The sequence below is a fragment of the Brachionichthys hirsutus genome, chromosome 5, assembly GCF_040956055.1.
Source record: "Brachionichthys hirsutus isolate HB-005 chromosome 5, CSIRO-AGI_Bhir_v1, whole genome shotgun sequence".
NCBI classification, from domain to species: domain Eukaryota; kingdom Metazoa; phylum Chordata; class Actinopteri; order Lophiiformes; family Brachionichthyidae; genus Brachionichthys; species Brachionichthys hirsutus.
The window spans coordinates 11,655,873-11,670,086 of record NC_090901.1 but is presented as its reverse complement, the minus strand read 5'-3'; the positions used below and the strand labels follow the sequence as shown (position 1 = coordinate 11,670,086).

At 46.6% G+C, this 14,214-nt stretch overlaps 1 protein-coding gene across 1 annotated transcript in view; it reads right to left on the bottom strand.

The window, feature by feature from the left end:
- The window catches only part of kcnq1.2 (potassium voltage-gated channel, KQT-like subfamily, member 1.2), a 110,111-nt gene extending 98,963 nt beyond the window's left edge, over window positions 1–11,148 (bottom strand). Inside the window, exons 1-2 of the mRNA XM_068739223.1 lie at window positions 10,655–11,148; window positions 3,342–3,432 (exon numbers count right to left, since the gene is read on the bottom strand). Of these exons, the coding sequence (XP_068595324.1) occupies window positions 3,342–3,432; window positions 10,655–11,148 (585 nt within the window). The remainder of the gene's footprint in view (window positions 1–3,341; window positions 3,433–10,654) is intronic.
- Between the last annotated feature and the right edge of the window lie 3,066 nt (window positions 11,149–14,214).

Sequence of the window (14,214 nt, the reverse complement as noted above, 5' to 3'; positions counted from 1 at the left end):
CGGCGCCGCCGAGCTCCGAAACAATGACCTGTCAGTCCAACCGGTCCCAACCCCCGGCACCGGCGGGCGAAGGCTCGCTCCAGAACCTGGACATTAAGAAAATGAACATTTGCAACTATCCTGGAGGAAACAGTTTCCAAACCCCAACCTGAGGGAAGAGAGGTCCTTTCTAAAGTTTGGTTGATTAAACCTCTTTATATTTGGAGCTTTAGTTGTCTGTGACGAGACGAAGACAAGCAGAGGAGAGGACGAAGACGTAAAGCAGAAGACGCAGATGGACAGAATCAGAGAATCAGTCTGGATTAACAGGCTGAAGGGAATCACGAAGCAAAAGACATTCAGACGCATATTAGTGATTAACAGTGTATATAATGCCTCTTGCTTTAGCCCATAGCTGTGTAGTAAAAAACATTGTGTGTCCTATAAAGCACACGCACACACACACCGCACACACACACACAGCGCAGACACACAATCTCATCAGTTTAGTCATTTTGACATCTGGGCAACATTTGAAAGTCACAGAGGGACAGATGACTTTGGGGAATCTAAAGGGATTAGTCATCATAATTCGATTAAATGGGTCACCCAGATGTTGGGGTGTTTATGACCCCCCGGGCGATAATCTCATCGAGCCAGACGAGGATGAAGCGCCGACGGTTACAGATAGAAATGTGATTAGATTGAGTCATCTGTGTAACAATGCAAAACACACACACACACAATCATGGACGGTAAAAAAAAAAAATATATAGCCTTGATATTCAGGTTGGATATTAATAAAAATCCTTTTACATTTCTGAGGAAATGCTGGACATTTTAATGCTTCGTTTTTAATATTTGTTGTCTGGTGTTAATCCTTCGCTCGAACTCATCTCTTCAGACACTCTGGAGGTGCTACGCGGCAGAGAAACCAGGCGGCTGCGCTGCTACGCTGCAACCCACAGACCCAACGACCCACAGACCCAACGACCACTCAACCCCACAGACCCAATGACCCAACAACCCACAGACCCAACAACCTACAGACCCAACGACCACTCAACCCCACAGACCCAACAACCCACCGACATTCATGAAGTCTGATCAGTGTTTTTTGTGTAATCCTCTGACGAAACAACAAACAAACCAACATAGATGAAAATAAACTAATTCATGGATAATAATTGTAAATCTTCTAAAAACAGTAAAAAAAAACAATTACGATTCTTAATATCTGTGGAGGGCATGTGAGAAATCCTCCAGAAATGAACCCCATCCTCCTCTGGAATGTTGTTTGTTTTCCGAAACAAAATAAAATGCATCTCTTTATTATGAATAAAATATGATGGAAGCGCTTTGATCCTGCTCAGGATGCAATCGGCTCACCGAGGAGCTGGCGGAGGCAGAATAATAATGATCAACGGCTTAAAATATGTCCTGAAAGGAGGAGGATGAAGAGGGGGCTCCATGCGACACGTGTGTGTGTGTGTGTGTGTGTGAGCGAGTGCTGCTGGCTGGCTTTACTTTGGCAGCTGCCCTCAAGGCCAAATATCCTCAAGGACTAATGTTCCCTCCGCCGTCCAAAACAAGCAGCCTGTGATTCACGATGTCAGCTAACCCTGAACGTTCTAAGTATAGCTACTACTGCCACTATATGCCACCATGACACCACTGCATGGCTCCGCCCCTTTGAAAACAGAGGCTGGCGCACACACACACAGACAAACAGGAGATAAGTTATTATCTTATCTCACAATTAATATTGGGCCAAAACCGAGCATTACAAATGCAAACACACAAACCTGCTTGAACAATCCAGGAGTTATTTAAGTGAATCATTTTTATTCCTTTTTTTTGCAACAGAAATAAAGAGAGTGGCGGGAAACAACGGAAGGGAGGAGACGAAACAAGGGTCTGAGATAATGGCACAATAAATGAATAACCAGCGGAGCTCCTGAAAGGGCACCAGATAAAGGTTTACAGAACATGGCGTCCAGTCTGTCCTGTGTGTGTGTGAATGCCGTGTGGGAGTACGCAGTAGCTGCTTGTGTATTTTTACTCACAGAGACGGATGATGCAAGCTCTTTGTAGTGTTTCCAAACAGCCACCATCATTCTCTTAACCTGTAGCAAGCCCTGGATTTATTGCATCAATTAGCAGGTTTAATTGCATAATAAGTCACAAAAAGGTCAATTTACCAGCGCGTTCAGCCCGAATGGAGCCGAACAGCCGGTGTCATCACAGGAGGATAAAAACTCCCGGGCATTCCCAGACAGACAATGTGCTGCACTCACAGGTGAGTTACTGCGAAGGGCTGCGGATGAAGGCAGCAACGAGCTTAGCAGGTCTCGTGTGACTAATCAGTTCGTTATGATCAGGAACAAACTGATTTGTGTGGGCTTTTTGTTTGCCAATTCATTTAGTCTGAGGGTTAAGATGGCGGGGAGAATCCCTCATTCCAAGATCATCTGTCTCCACCCTGTGGACACTGAAAGGTACTGCAGGCGCTCATTCGTTCCCTCTGGGTCAGGAAAATGCATATTTTTACCTCCGTAAAGGAGGCTATGGTTCTGAGGGTGTTTGTTTTGTTTGTTTATTTCTGCGTTTGTTCGCAGAATTACAGAAAAACTGCTGGATGTATCTTGATGGGGGGTGTAACAGATCCTATTAAATCTTCAGAGCGATCCAGATAACCATCTGGATAAAATTAAATATAAATCCTGATTTACTCATTTACTTATATTTACATTTACTTGTAATTGAGGCTTTAAAAAAATCATATCTTGTAATATATGCATTCAAGACACTCACCAAAAATCAGTCATAAAGGGCTCCAATATGCACTATCATGCAAAATGTCTTCTGGATCTGATCCAGAATAAGATCAGGAAAGAAATATTACATTTTAAAATTAAAAACTCAATTTACAGATTCAACAATCAGTTAATCTTTGATTGACTTTTTCTTTTCCTGGTTGGTGTATAAAGATACCAAGAACAATTTAGAACCTTTTGATGATGATCCAGATCCATGCAGATGGATGGTGAAAATCTTATTAGGAGGGGAATGAGCTGCTTGGTGGAGGTTTGCACTTTGTTATTATTTATTTATTAAAACAAAAAGAATCTTGGCTTTCTAAGATGCTACATCCAGTCGGTCAATATCGTAGTTCCTCAATGTGTTGTGAAGTCGGCATTTGTGTCTATTTAATGTTTTGGATTTTCACAAACATGGTATCAAACTAAAATTATTTTGTGGTACAAATCCCTCAGGATGATGATGTTGCTTTTGGATCTGCTGACTTAAGGAGTTCTGTGGAGGTGGTGAACTTAGTATTAAAGCAAAGTGGAAGAACTCACCATCCAGAAGAGAGTTCCTGTGGCGAAGTCTGCATATTGTTCTATGGTGGACAGGACACTGAAGATCAGACACACCAGGACCATGAGGAAGCTGCAGAGCGACAAACCCATGAGTCACCACCACATCACTGTTCTGTTTGTATTAAGAGATTTGTACATGGTGTTTCCTCATCTCCCAGCAACAGTGAAACATTCAAATGACACGCTGGTGAACATCCAGTTTATCCCAATCTCATCCATCCTTTTTAGCCGGATGTACAGCTAAATCTATCCTGGGTTTTAAAATGATGGTTTAATTGGAATTCCCAACATCATAAAACTTAATGTCTTGTTCTCTTTAATAGTATTATTAAAACTTTCATTTTGATACTTAACTCAGATTATGCAATCGCATCTAGTACCGTCACTGGACCCATTTCCTAACTTAGTTTCCATCTGTAACTAAGGCCTACCCTGAACCCGACAGGATTAACAGCTGAGGTTGTGTGCACCCCCCATAATAATCCTTGGAGCACATCTTTTAAGTGCTTTAACATGCAGCGTGCGTGTGTTTACGTGCAGCGTTGTGTGTTTGCACATGCAGTGTGTGTGTTTACGTGCAGCGTATGCGTTTACGTGCAGCGTTGCGTTTACGTGCAGCGTTGTGTTTACGTGCAGCGTATGCGTTTACGTGCAGCGTATGCGTTTACGTGCAGCGTTGTGTTTACGTGCAGCGTATGCGTTTACGTGCAGCGTTGCGTTTACGTGCAGCGTTGCGTTTACGTGCAGCGTATGCGTTTACGTGCAGCGTATGCGTTTACGTGCAGCGTATGCGTTTACGTGCAGCGTATGCGTTTACGTGCAGCGTATGCGTTTACGTGCAGCGTCGTGTTTACGTGCAGCGTTGTGTTTACGTGCAGCACGTGCAGTGTGTGCGTTTACGTGCAGCGTTGCGTTTACGTGCAGCGTTGCGTTTACGTGCAGCGTTGCGTTTACGTGCAGCGTTGCGTTTACGTGCAGCGTGTGCGTTTACGTGCAGCGTGTGCGTTTACGTGCAGCGTATGCGTTTACGTGCAGCGTCGTGTTCACGTGCAGCGTTGTTTACGTGCAGCGTTGTGTTTACGTGCAGCACGTGCAGCGTATGCGTTTACGTGCAGCGTGTGCGTTTACGTGCAGCGTATGCGTTTACGTGCAGCGTATGCATTTACGTGCAGCGTTGTGTTTACGTGCAGCGTATGCGTTTACGTGCAGCGTTGTGTTTACGTGCAGCGTTGTGTTTACGTGCAGCACGTGCAGCGTTGCGTTGCGTTTACGCGCAGCGTGTGCGTTTACGCGCAGCGTTGTTTACGCGCAGCGTCGTGTTTACGTGCAGTGTGTGCGTTTACGTGCAGCGTCGTGTTTACGTGCAGCGTGTGCGTATACGTGCGTGTGCATTTACGTGCAGCGTGTGCGTTTAAGTGCAGCGTGTGCGTTTACGTGCAGCGTGTGCGTTTACGTGCAGCGTTGTGTTTACGTGCAGCACGTGCAGCGTGTGCGTTTACGTGCAGCACGTGCAGCGTTGCGTTTACGTGCAGCGTGTGCGTTTACGTGCAGCGTGTGCGTTTACGTGCAGCGTTGCGTTTACGTGCAGCGTTGCGTTTACGTGCAGCACGTGCAGCGTGTGCGTTTACGTGCAGCGTTGTGTTTACGTGCAGCACGTGCAGCGTGTGCGTTTACGTGCAGCGTTGTGTTTACGTGCAGCGTTGCGTTCACGTGCAGCGTGCGTTTACGTGCAGCACGTGCAGCGTGTGCGTTTACGTGCAGCGTTGCGTTTACGTGCAGCGTTGCGTTTACGTGCAGCGTTGCGTTTACGTGCAGCGTATGCGTTTACGTGCAGCGTGTGTTTACGTGCAGCGTGTGTGCTTACGTGCAGCGTGTGTGTTTACGTGCAGCGTGTGAGTTTACGTGCAGCGTGTGAGTTTACGTGCAGCGTTGTTTACGTGCAGCGTTGTGTTTACGTGCAGCGTGTGTGTTTACGTGCAGCGTTGTTTACGTGCAGCGTGTGTTTACGTGCAGCGTGTGTGCTTACGTGCAGCGTGTGTGTTTACGTGCAGCGTGTGAGTTTACGTGCAGCGTGTGAGTTTACGTGCAGCGTTGTTTACGTGCAGCGTTGTGTTTACGTGCAGCGTGTGTGTTTACGTGCAGCGTTGTTTACGTGCAGCGTTGTTTACGTGCAGCGTTGTTTACGTGCAGCGTTGTTTACGTGCAGCGTTGTTTACGTGCAGCGTTGTTTACGTGCAGCGTTGTTTACGTGCAGCGTTGTTTACGTGCAGCGTTGTTTACGTGCAGCGTCGTGTTTACGTGCAGCGTCGTGTTTACGTGCAGCGTTGTGTTTACGTGCAGCGTGTGTGTTTACGTGCAGCGTTGTGTTTACGTGCAGCGTGTGTGTTTACGTGCAGCGTGTGTGTTTACGTGCAGCGTGTGTGTTTACGCGCAGCGTGTGTGCTTACGTGCAGCGTGCGTGTTTACGTGCAGCGTGTGTGTTTACGTGCAGCGTGTGTGTTTACGTGCAGCGTTGTTTACGTGCAGCGTTGTTTACGTGCAGCGTTGTGTTTACGTGCAGCATGTGAGTTTACGTGCAGCGTTGTTTACGTGCAGCATCATTTTGAACACAGATGCTGATGCTACTTGATGGATTATAGTCGTGCGAGGATCCGTTCATTGTTGTTCACGGGATAGACTGAACAATGTCAAAAATGGAAATGGTGTTGAAATTGTTTGCCCTGTGAAGATTCTCAAAAGAAGCCAATCAGATGTTGATGTGACAAAATAAACCCCATCATTGGACGTTAGAGAGAAATGGGCGGAGCTATCGCTGTACTAAACTCCAGACGGATGAAGAGGCCGTTGATAGTTTCAACAGCAGGCGCCACCATCAGAAAACGTCGACGGAAAGGTTTTTTTAGAACGGAATCCTCCTTTGGTGCCACAGATAAGCCTGGACATAACTGGTGTGGGCGGAATGACAAACTGGGAACTCAATCCCAGTTACACACAATGTAATATTTTCCGCTGGGCCAGTGTGCGCCGCTGGAATGGACGACAGAAACAGTTACTGTCCGTCTAGCCGTTGGGATAGATAGAGCTTGGACACGTCGAGGCGGGGGGAACGGAAAGTCCACTTCAAACCCATTTCCAGATCGTCTTATGGGGATAAACATAAAGATGATGTCATAATCGTGTAGGCCACGGATGAGGTCATGTAATCTGCGTGTTTCCCCTCCGAGCATGAGACTATGGCCTTTGTCTTGTTTACAGTGACAACAGTGGACGTAATATCCACGGGATGAACGCCGCCGGTTTGTGCCACTGCTGGGATGGAAATAAATAAGATACTGATAGACAGTCCCCGTCCTCCAATCAGAGCAGACCAGGGGGCTTAACAGTCACAAGCGTCGGGGGGGTGGGGGGGGGAGGCTTTGTGCTCTGAGTTTTGCCTCTTTATGGCTCATCTTTATCTCTAAGCTGCGGTATTTAAACTGCTGTTACCTACAAGGACACAAAGGCCATAGATGCCCATTCATGAATCTTTTCACCCGTGTGTGTTTGTTTGTTTGCAGGTAAAAGGTGGATGGGACGGGATGTAGTTTCGATAATTGCAGTTTTTCCACATCTTTCATTAACCTTGTTTGGCGCTAAAAGGCATAAAATGGTCTCAGCTTCAACACACAGCGTTACCATTTGCTAGAGAGCTTTTCCACAAGTCGTACCCTAAAGCATCCTGCATGGTCGGTGCAGGGAGGCGCCTGCAGACAGGACCGGGCCAATCACAACCATCAGCCAACCCAAAACCTCCGCGAGCTGATTAAAACAAACGGCTGGGGCTTTAGCCTGCAACCGCCAGTCCAGCGTAGAGCCGGCGAGAACTCTGGACTCAATCATCCGAGACTGAGGCGACACAAACATCAATGTAACAGCGACGCCTGGGAAACGGGACCATTACCGACCCACGATAAACCGGCACGCGACACATCTGAGAGTGGAAAATTCATTCAATCATGAGCCTGATGGAAAATAACTAGCGGCCATTAAACTGACTGTCCGACTGGAAAACAATGTTTTGATTCTCAGTCTTTAATCAAAGAATCATAGATATACTCTTTCAATTCAAATTTTATTGTCAGGATTCTGATAGATATAGCTTGACGCTATGTTGTTTGAACTGTGATAAATAAATAAAATAATCAGAACAGTAGACTCAATTTAAGTACAGAATTGCACCTAATACTTATGCTGCGTTTAGGTTGTGTTCTTTATACCGTGACAGCGTCCCCGAAAAACACAAATACATCTGCTCACATTTTACTGAGTCATAGCCCTTCAATCTTAAAACATCATTGGCATCACCGGACTCTTGCCAACCACCAGCGCTAATACCCTGAGCATCTGGCTCATGATTGGCTGATTTGTTTTAAAGTAATATTAAGAAATGCTGTCTGATTCCTTCAAGGGCGACGACATGCATCCGATACCAAGTTAGTCTTAGGCAAGAGCGTACAAATGACCCCGTCCACCGCTGTCAGAAGCACAGCTGTCATCCGCACCCTCTTTACTGCCCCCCCCCCCCCCCCCCACTCCCTCCCAGTCCAGCCATGGAGGAGCTTAGGGTGGATTACAGCCACCGGTCACTAACATGGATAGTCCATCCTGGCTCGGCTATCATCTTGTCCACAAAATACTTGGAAAATAGATGTAAATCCCCCCCCAGGTTGGAGGTTGCATGAATGAACAGAGGAAAGGTGGGGGGGGGGGGGGGGCTGTCATTCATAACTCCTGACCTCACCGCTCCAGTACTCAGCAACACACAAATTCACAGGCTAATGCCCACAGCTTCACAGCTCAGCTGCACACTTAACACATTTAGACGTCTTGAAGAGGCAACGGGCCGAAAGGATGCGGTGAGATGACATCACAGCTCCAACAGCCAATCAGGTCCAATGTAGGGACTTTGCAAGCTTTGTTAGAAAGCGGCGATACATTGAATTGAGTTCTGAGAGACGCAGGACTGTCTTTAACTGTCTGCAGTTAAACACCAAACCCGTAACGTCTCTGTTTGTCAAGCTGGACTCGTTTTCCTCCGTCTTCTAGCATCTCCCCGGAGATGAGAAATGGAACGGACCCATCCGGGGGGGGCATTTCAATAATCTGTCTAGATGTATAAACACGGACTGAACCAAAGATTCCAGGCAACATCTGGCTGCTGTATTTTCACGAGGACAAACAGGTGCTTCTTCCCTGAACACTGGCCGTGGTGTAAAGAAGCTAAATTTAACTCATCGTATTCTGACTTTTCAGTTTGAAGCTTATCTGCTGTTTGAGCGTTTGTCTGTTTCGTGACACGCAGGAAGAAACTGAAGCGTCCCGTCTGGTGCATAAGAGGTACGGCTCTAATCTGCTTGCAGCATGAGAAGGGCATTTGGGAATCATGAGGACATACGTGCTCGTTCCCTCCGATTACGTAAAAGACTCAGAGCGGCCCGGACGCGAAGCGGGTCGTCTGTGTGCAGGTGGGTCGGCATGCCGTTGCATAAGACTCACTTTTCCCACACAGTCCAAAGGATTTCTACCCACTCTGACCAACTGGGAAATTAAATGTATAATCCAGTATACTGGTATTTTTTTTTGCCATAAGTCTGTAACCAAACCTCAAATTATTCACATTTCGTGTATTGATAATCAGTTTGGTCTGTGTCTGATTATTGGCCGGATTACTGAAATAAATATTTTCACCAAAGTTCAGAAAAGAATCTGAAAAGTCCTAAATAAATATCCCATATCTATTTATCTGGATGTGCACCATAATTTAAGGTGTTCCTTCCTGACGATGGTCCATCCAGCTACCAGGTTTCATGGAGATCTGTCTAATGGTGTTCGTTTAATCCTGCCAACTAACTAACTGACTGACTAACTACTTACAGGAACATTCGATTAGAGAACGCATTCTCCCTGTGGTACACCTTTCTTTTCACAAGTCTGTAATGGAGCCTGGCGCCCCCTCCTGGTAGAAGGCAAGTCACGGTCCAGATCGCCAGCCAAATCTAATGGATAGTTCCTTGGGCTGAACCCGACTACTCTAGATACAGCCATCACAATCAACGAACAACTTTGTGTGCGATCCTGTGTCTGCCGCAGACAGACACACAACATCGACACAACAAACTCTCCTTATAATTCTAATGGCAAATACCCAACGGCGACAAACTGCTTGTATTAAGAACACGACAGGTCTTAAACGTCCACCAAGAACTTTTGACAGTTCTGTGCGTCATCCACCAACACCCCCTGCTGATGGTACCGATTCCCCCTGCTGATGGTACCGATGGAGCTTCGTGTGTGTTTGCATATCATCCATTCGACCCTTTATGCCTCCATGCCCCCCCACTGAGGCGCCATCCATCGACAAGAAGGAAGTTACTTAAAGGATTGTCAGCAGGGATCAGTTTGGGTGGGGGGGGGGGGGGGTATTAAATAATGAAGGAGGGGCTCAGGTTATCGTTCCTCTGCGGGCGCACGAAACCACACAGTCCAGCCTTTGGCCTCGCCGTTGTTTCCATACGTCTTTGTTTGGCAAAAGTAATGAGATGAACTCTAGCACAGGTTCACGCAGAGGTGAAAACATTCAGCGTGTTTTTAGTGATTAAAGGTGAATATTATGTTGAGCCACGTACATCAGGGTGAAGCTGAAGAGCCGTGGAGAGGAATGATGGGATAACAGATGATTTGAACACGCCATGTCGCATGTTGAGAACAGAAAACGCACAAAACATCCCTTCTGATCATCAAGGTACTTGAGAAATACTTGAATAACTTCAAATCTTCCAGGTTTATTTTATTTCATTTTATTTATTTACCCTTTATTTAACCAGGTAATTTAATTGAGAACAAATTCTGGGCCTCAGCTGCATGTTTTCGGTGGTGGAAGGAAGCCGGAGAACCCGGAGAGATTTGGACTTGAACCTGTGACCTTCTTGCTGTGAAGCAACAGCGCCACCCACTGCGCCACCATGCAATGGTTACGGATATTAAGGCTCAAAGCGCTCCAACAGAAGTCCAGATAGTGTTGAATGTAACACCTGTGAACCAGGACGGCAGCTTCAACCCAAAGGTGTGGTTGACCAGATGAGAATTGGACCGCAAACACTCCGCAGAACATAAATACCTCTCCATCATCCAACTATATTTACTGTTTAAGGATTCTACACCGCTTTTAGCACTGACATGATGGTTTTAACACTTATATAGCATTTTCTCATGATACCTGAACTCCGTCTATGGAGGACCGGACGAGCACTCACACAAGGAAGTGGTAGAGGAAGCATCTCACGCCCGCAGGTCTCTCTAGGAAGTTGTAAACATCTCCCTGCATGCTAGTCTTGACGTAAGGCCTCTGGAAATCCTTTTGATGATGATGCAGCCAGCTCGAGCGAGGAAGAGGTGGAGGGATGCAGGTGATAGAGGGCTGGTAGTCCATTGTCGTGAGCGCCCGGTCCTTTGAGTCCACCGGAGGACAGAAGGGAATGCCTGATACATTATTCACAGCTGTGGGGTCCAGTTCCAGTGAACCAGGAGAGTAGCCGATCCTGTCGGGGACAGGGAGGTGGAGGGCGGAGATGGTAGATGTGGAGTCGATGGAGGCTTCGGGATCCGCCTCCATCTCCTGGTCCAGGCTGACGCTTGTGCTGGCGAATCCGTTGGGCCTGCAGCTTATGAAGGAGCTCGCCATCCTGCTGCCGTAGTCGCGCTGGACGTGGCAAGTCATGCGAAAGGAGTGGGCCCGTCTCTCCGCCATGCCACCCAGTTCAGAGAGGGTCCTGGGGAGTCCTGGAGGTCACACCCGAGGTCAAGATAGAAGGCAAGAGTCCAGTTGGATGCCACCCTAGCGAGGCATGGCTAGCTAGCAGACGATAGCGCGCTCTGCTGTGTGACTTGTGTGTCCATACCTGCAGTGGAAGAGGAGAATGAGTCATGGAGATAATATGACAGAGAGTAAGCCCCGCCCTCCTTCGGCGACAATCAGTGGAACACGGCGGCTGATATCGTCCACTGATGTCGTCCCCCTCCAGACAGAAGACAAGATCATCCGCCCAGAAAGCTAGTTACATCTGCCAGCGTTGGTCTGTCTGTCTGTCTGTCTGTTCGCAACATAACTCAAAAGGTTCTGGATGGCTCTTGATGACATTTACAGGAAATGTTGAGGATGTTACCAGGAACAACTGATAACATTTTGGTGATAATTCAGAAAAGATCCTGAATTCTGGATCACTTTGAAATGTTCGTTAACGCTGCAGGTAACGGAGCTTCAAAATTTGGATCGTCAAAATCTCGGTTGATTAGTTACCAATGTTTATGGAAAAATAGTTAATTTTAGGTGGGGAATGAGCTGCTTAGCGGAGGTCTGTGCTCTCCGAGTGCTCTTATAGTTTCTGAAATGCATTCTTCATCAATAGAACAGTCGTGTTCTTCACTACTTTCAGGTCATTTTCCACAGTTCCACGCTTAACTGGACCTCATTAGCGATGTCATCTGCTATAACATTAAGGTTACCGACTGTTAGCATCTATTGGCATTATCAGTATTACCACTGTGGCTCTGTTTAAAAACAAAAAACAAAAACAAAAGAAGTAGAACAGATCCACCGCCCCACCCAACTCCCCGATCTGGGACGGACGGCTGCAGCTGCAGGTCCATCCAGGCAAATGGCTTAGAAGCTTTCAGATGAGAGTCTAAATATAAAAATGACTGAATATAAATGCCTCTTCTTCATAACATTTATTATTAAACTGAGATTAGATTTATACAATAGTGGTGGATAAAATGTGCAGAAGGAAGGTGATTAAATAATAAAGACAGCCCAAATGAATGATGCATTCAATGACACGTGTGTATTGGTGCAGCCACGGAACATCATAACGCACTACGACTGTCTCACTCGGGCTACGTACGTTGTCTTAAAAGGAGATGTTACCAATTATTCTTATGAATAAATATCAGATCAGGATATGAAAACTCAAAGCGGTGAGTCACCATTTCGGATCGATGACCTGTTCTACTTTACAACTGGTTCTCACACACAGAACAGCATCATGGGTATTACACCTTCACTAAAATTAGAAAGAAGAGCAAAATAAAAAAACATTTTATGGCGACGTTTCTCTAACCTTTTCTAAATGGCTACACTTCCAGGCTATTATACTGCGACTTCTGGACTAGGAAAATAATGTGGGATCATCATATTCTCAGAAACAATCACCAACGCGGGGCGACGGCAGCGACGGGTCAGAACACGAGTCCATTCCCGCCAAGTCTCTCTGAGGATTTGCTGCTGTCAAAACCTGCTGATGGATGTAAAAATCTGCCCGCTCCATCTGGGAAGGTAACTCAAATGCTCAGCAAGCACTCCGCCGACATTTAGAAGGAATAATCCAGAATGTTTAACAGCCTGCAACACATTTTAAACCACAATAACGACAACGTGCCCCGCGGCGGCGAAACCTGTCGCATCGATGTACGCAGCGGCGTGAAGGATCGTCCCAGAGAAACGACTGTCTGCCTCAAAAAGTGAACGTCCTTTACAGCCGAGATAGAATTGAAATGATCGCGTTTCTCTTGATTATAACCCCAAAGCTAAAAGTGACAGCAAGTAGTTCACCTCAGGACGCTACAGAACGCTGCACGCACACGCTTGTGGCGCCGGATGAGCTCGCTGTACACGCTAAACGGTGTTAAGTCACGTTACTGTATGTACAGTAACAGCAAATTCGCAATTATTTTTTTGCACGATTTATAACATCATCGCTCTCGACACATCCTGGGAGCAATCGAATGTCCATCCACTTTGCTCCAGCGTGTTGAAATGGAGACAGTAATGGAATTTTAAGGTTTTGGGGATGAAGAGTCCAATGAGACCAAAATGTCCAATCATACACATCCCTCATGTCTGCAAATGGAACTGAGCCCAAAGCTTGAGCACTCGGTTTTCCACCCATCCAAAGATAATTGTACTGATTTGTGCATAATTTATTAGAGTCCAGGTGCTTTTGGCGTCTCCTCTGGAAATAACCAGGGAGGCTGATTGATGGACGGACGTTGCCTGAAAGGATAGGAAAAAGTCTCAGGGGACGGGAGAGGTGGGCTGATTGGAGACGGACGTGTCTGTCCACGACTCTAGATGACCTGTTGACAGGACAGATCGAGTTTCTACCGTAGACGTGCCCAGAGAATAGCGACCCGTCAGACACGACGCGCTGCTGGGACTCGGTTACGCTGCATTGTGTGACTTTCCATTAAACTGAACCGAACCGGACCCCCCGGGGCGCGGACTAAACGACGTATAGGCGCGTAAAATCACCGTCTCCCTTCAATGGAACAATTAAGCAGCCGGTGAGTCAATATCTGCATTAATTAGCGCGTTCATTCGAGAAGTTTAAGCAAAGCTGTCAAAAATAAACGTCAAATCTTACCTTTAACACCGAAAACGCATCTCGAGTTGGAACCGGTGGTAAATTAAATGATCTCAGAAGGCAGTTCGCAAGTTCGGCTTTTTTCTTATTTCAGTTAAAACAAGATCCAGCCGTCAATTATTAATCGATATAAATAAAATGTTAGAAATGAGCTTCCATCGGTGACGGACCGTCATCTATGATGCAGTGAAAGCTCCAGCGTGGAGTCGGTCCGGTCGCTGCCTGCAGGACATTTGTCTTTGAAGCGCATCACAGCTTGTGTCTGGACGTATGCTGCGTTCACGGGCAAGCAGGAAGTCTAATCAGCGACTTTTATCCAACAAAAAAGTGGGCCCTGCATGGGAATCCCCCCCAAATAGATTTGGTTAAGTAGATCGGAGTAAATAACAATTTGA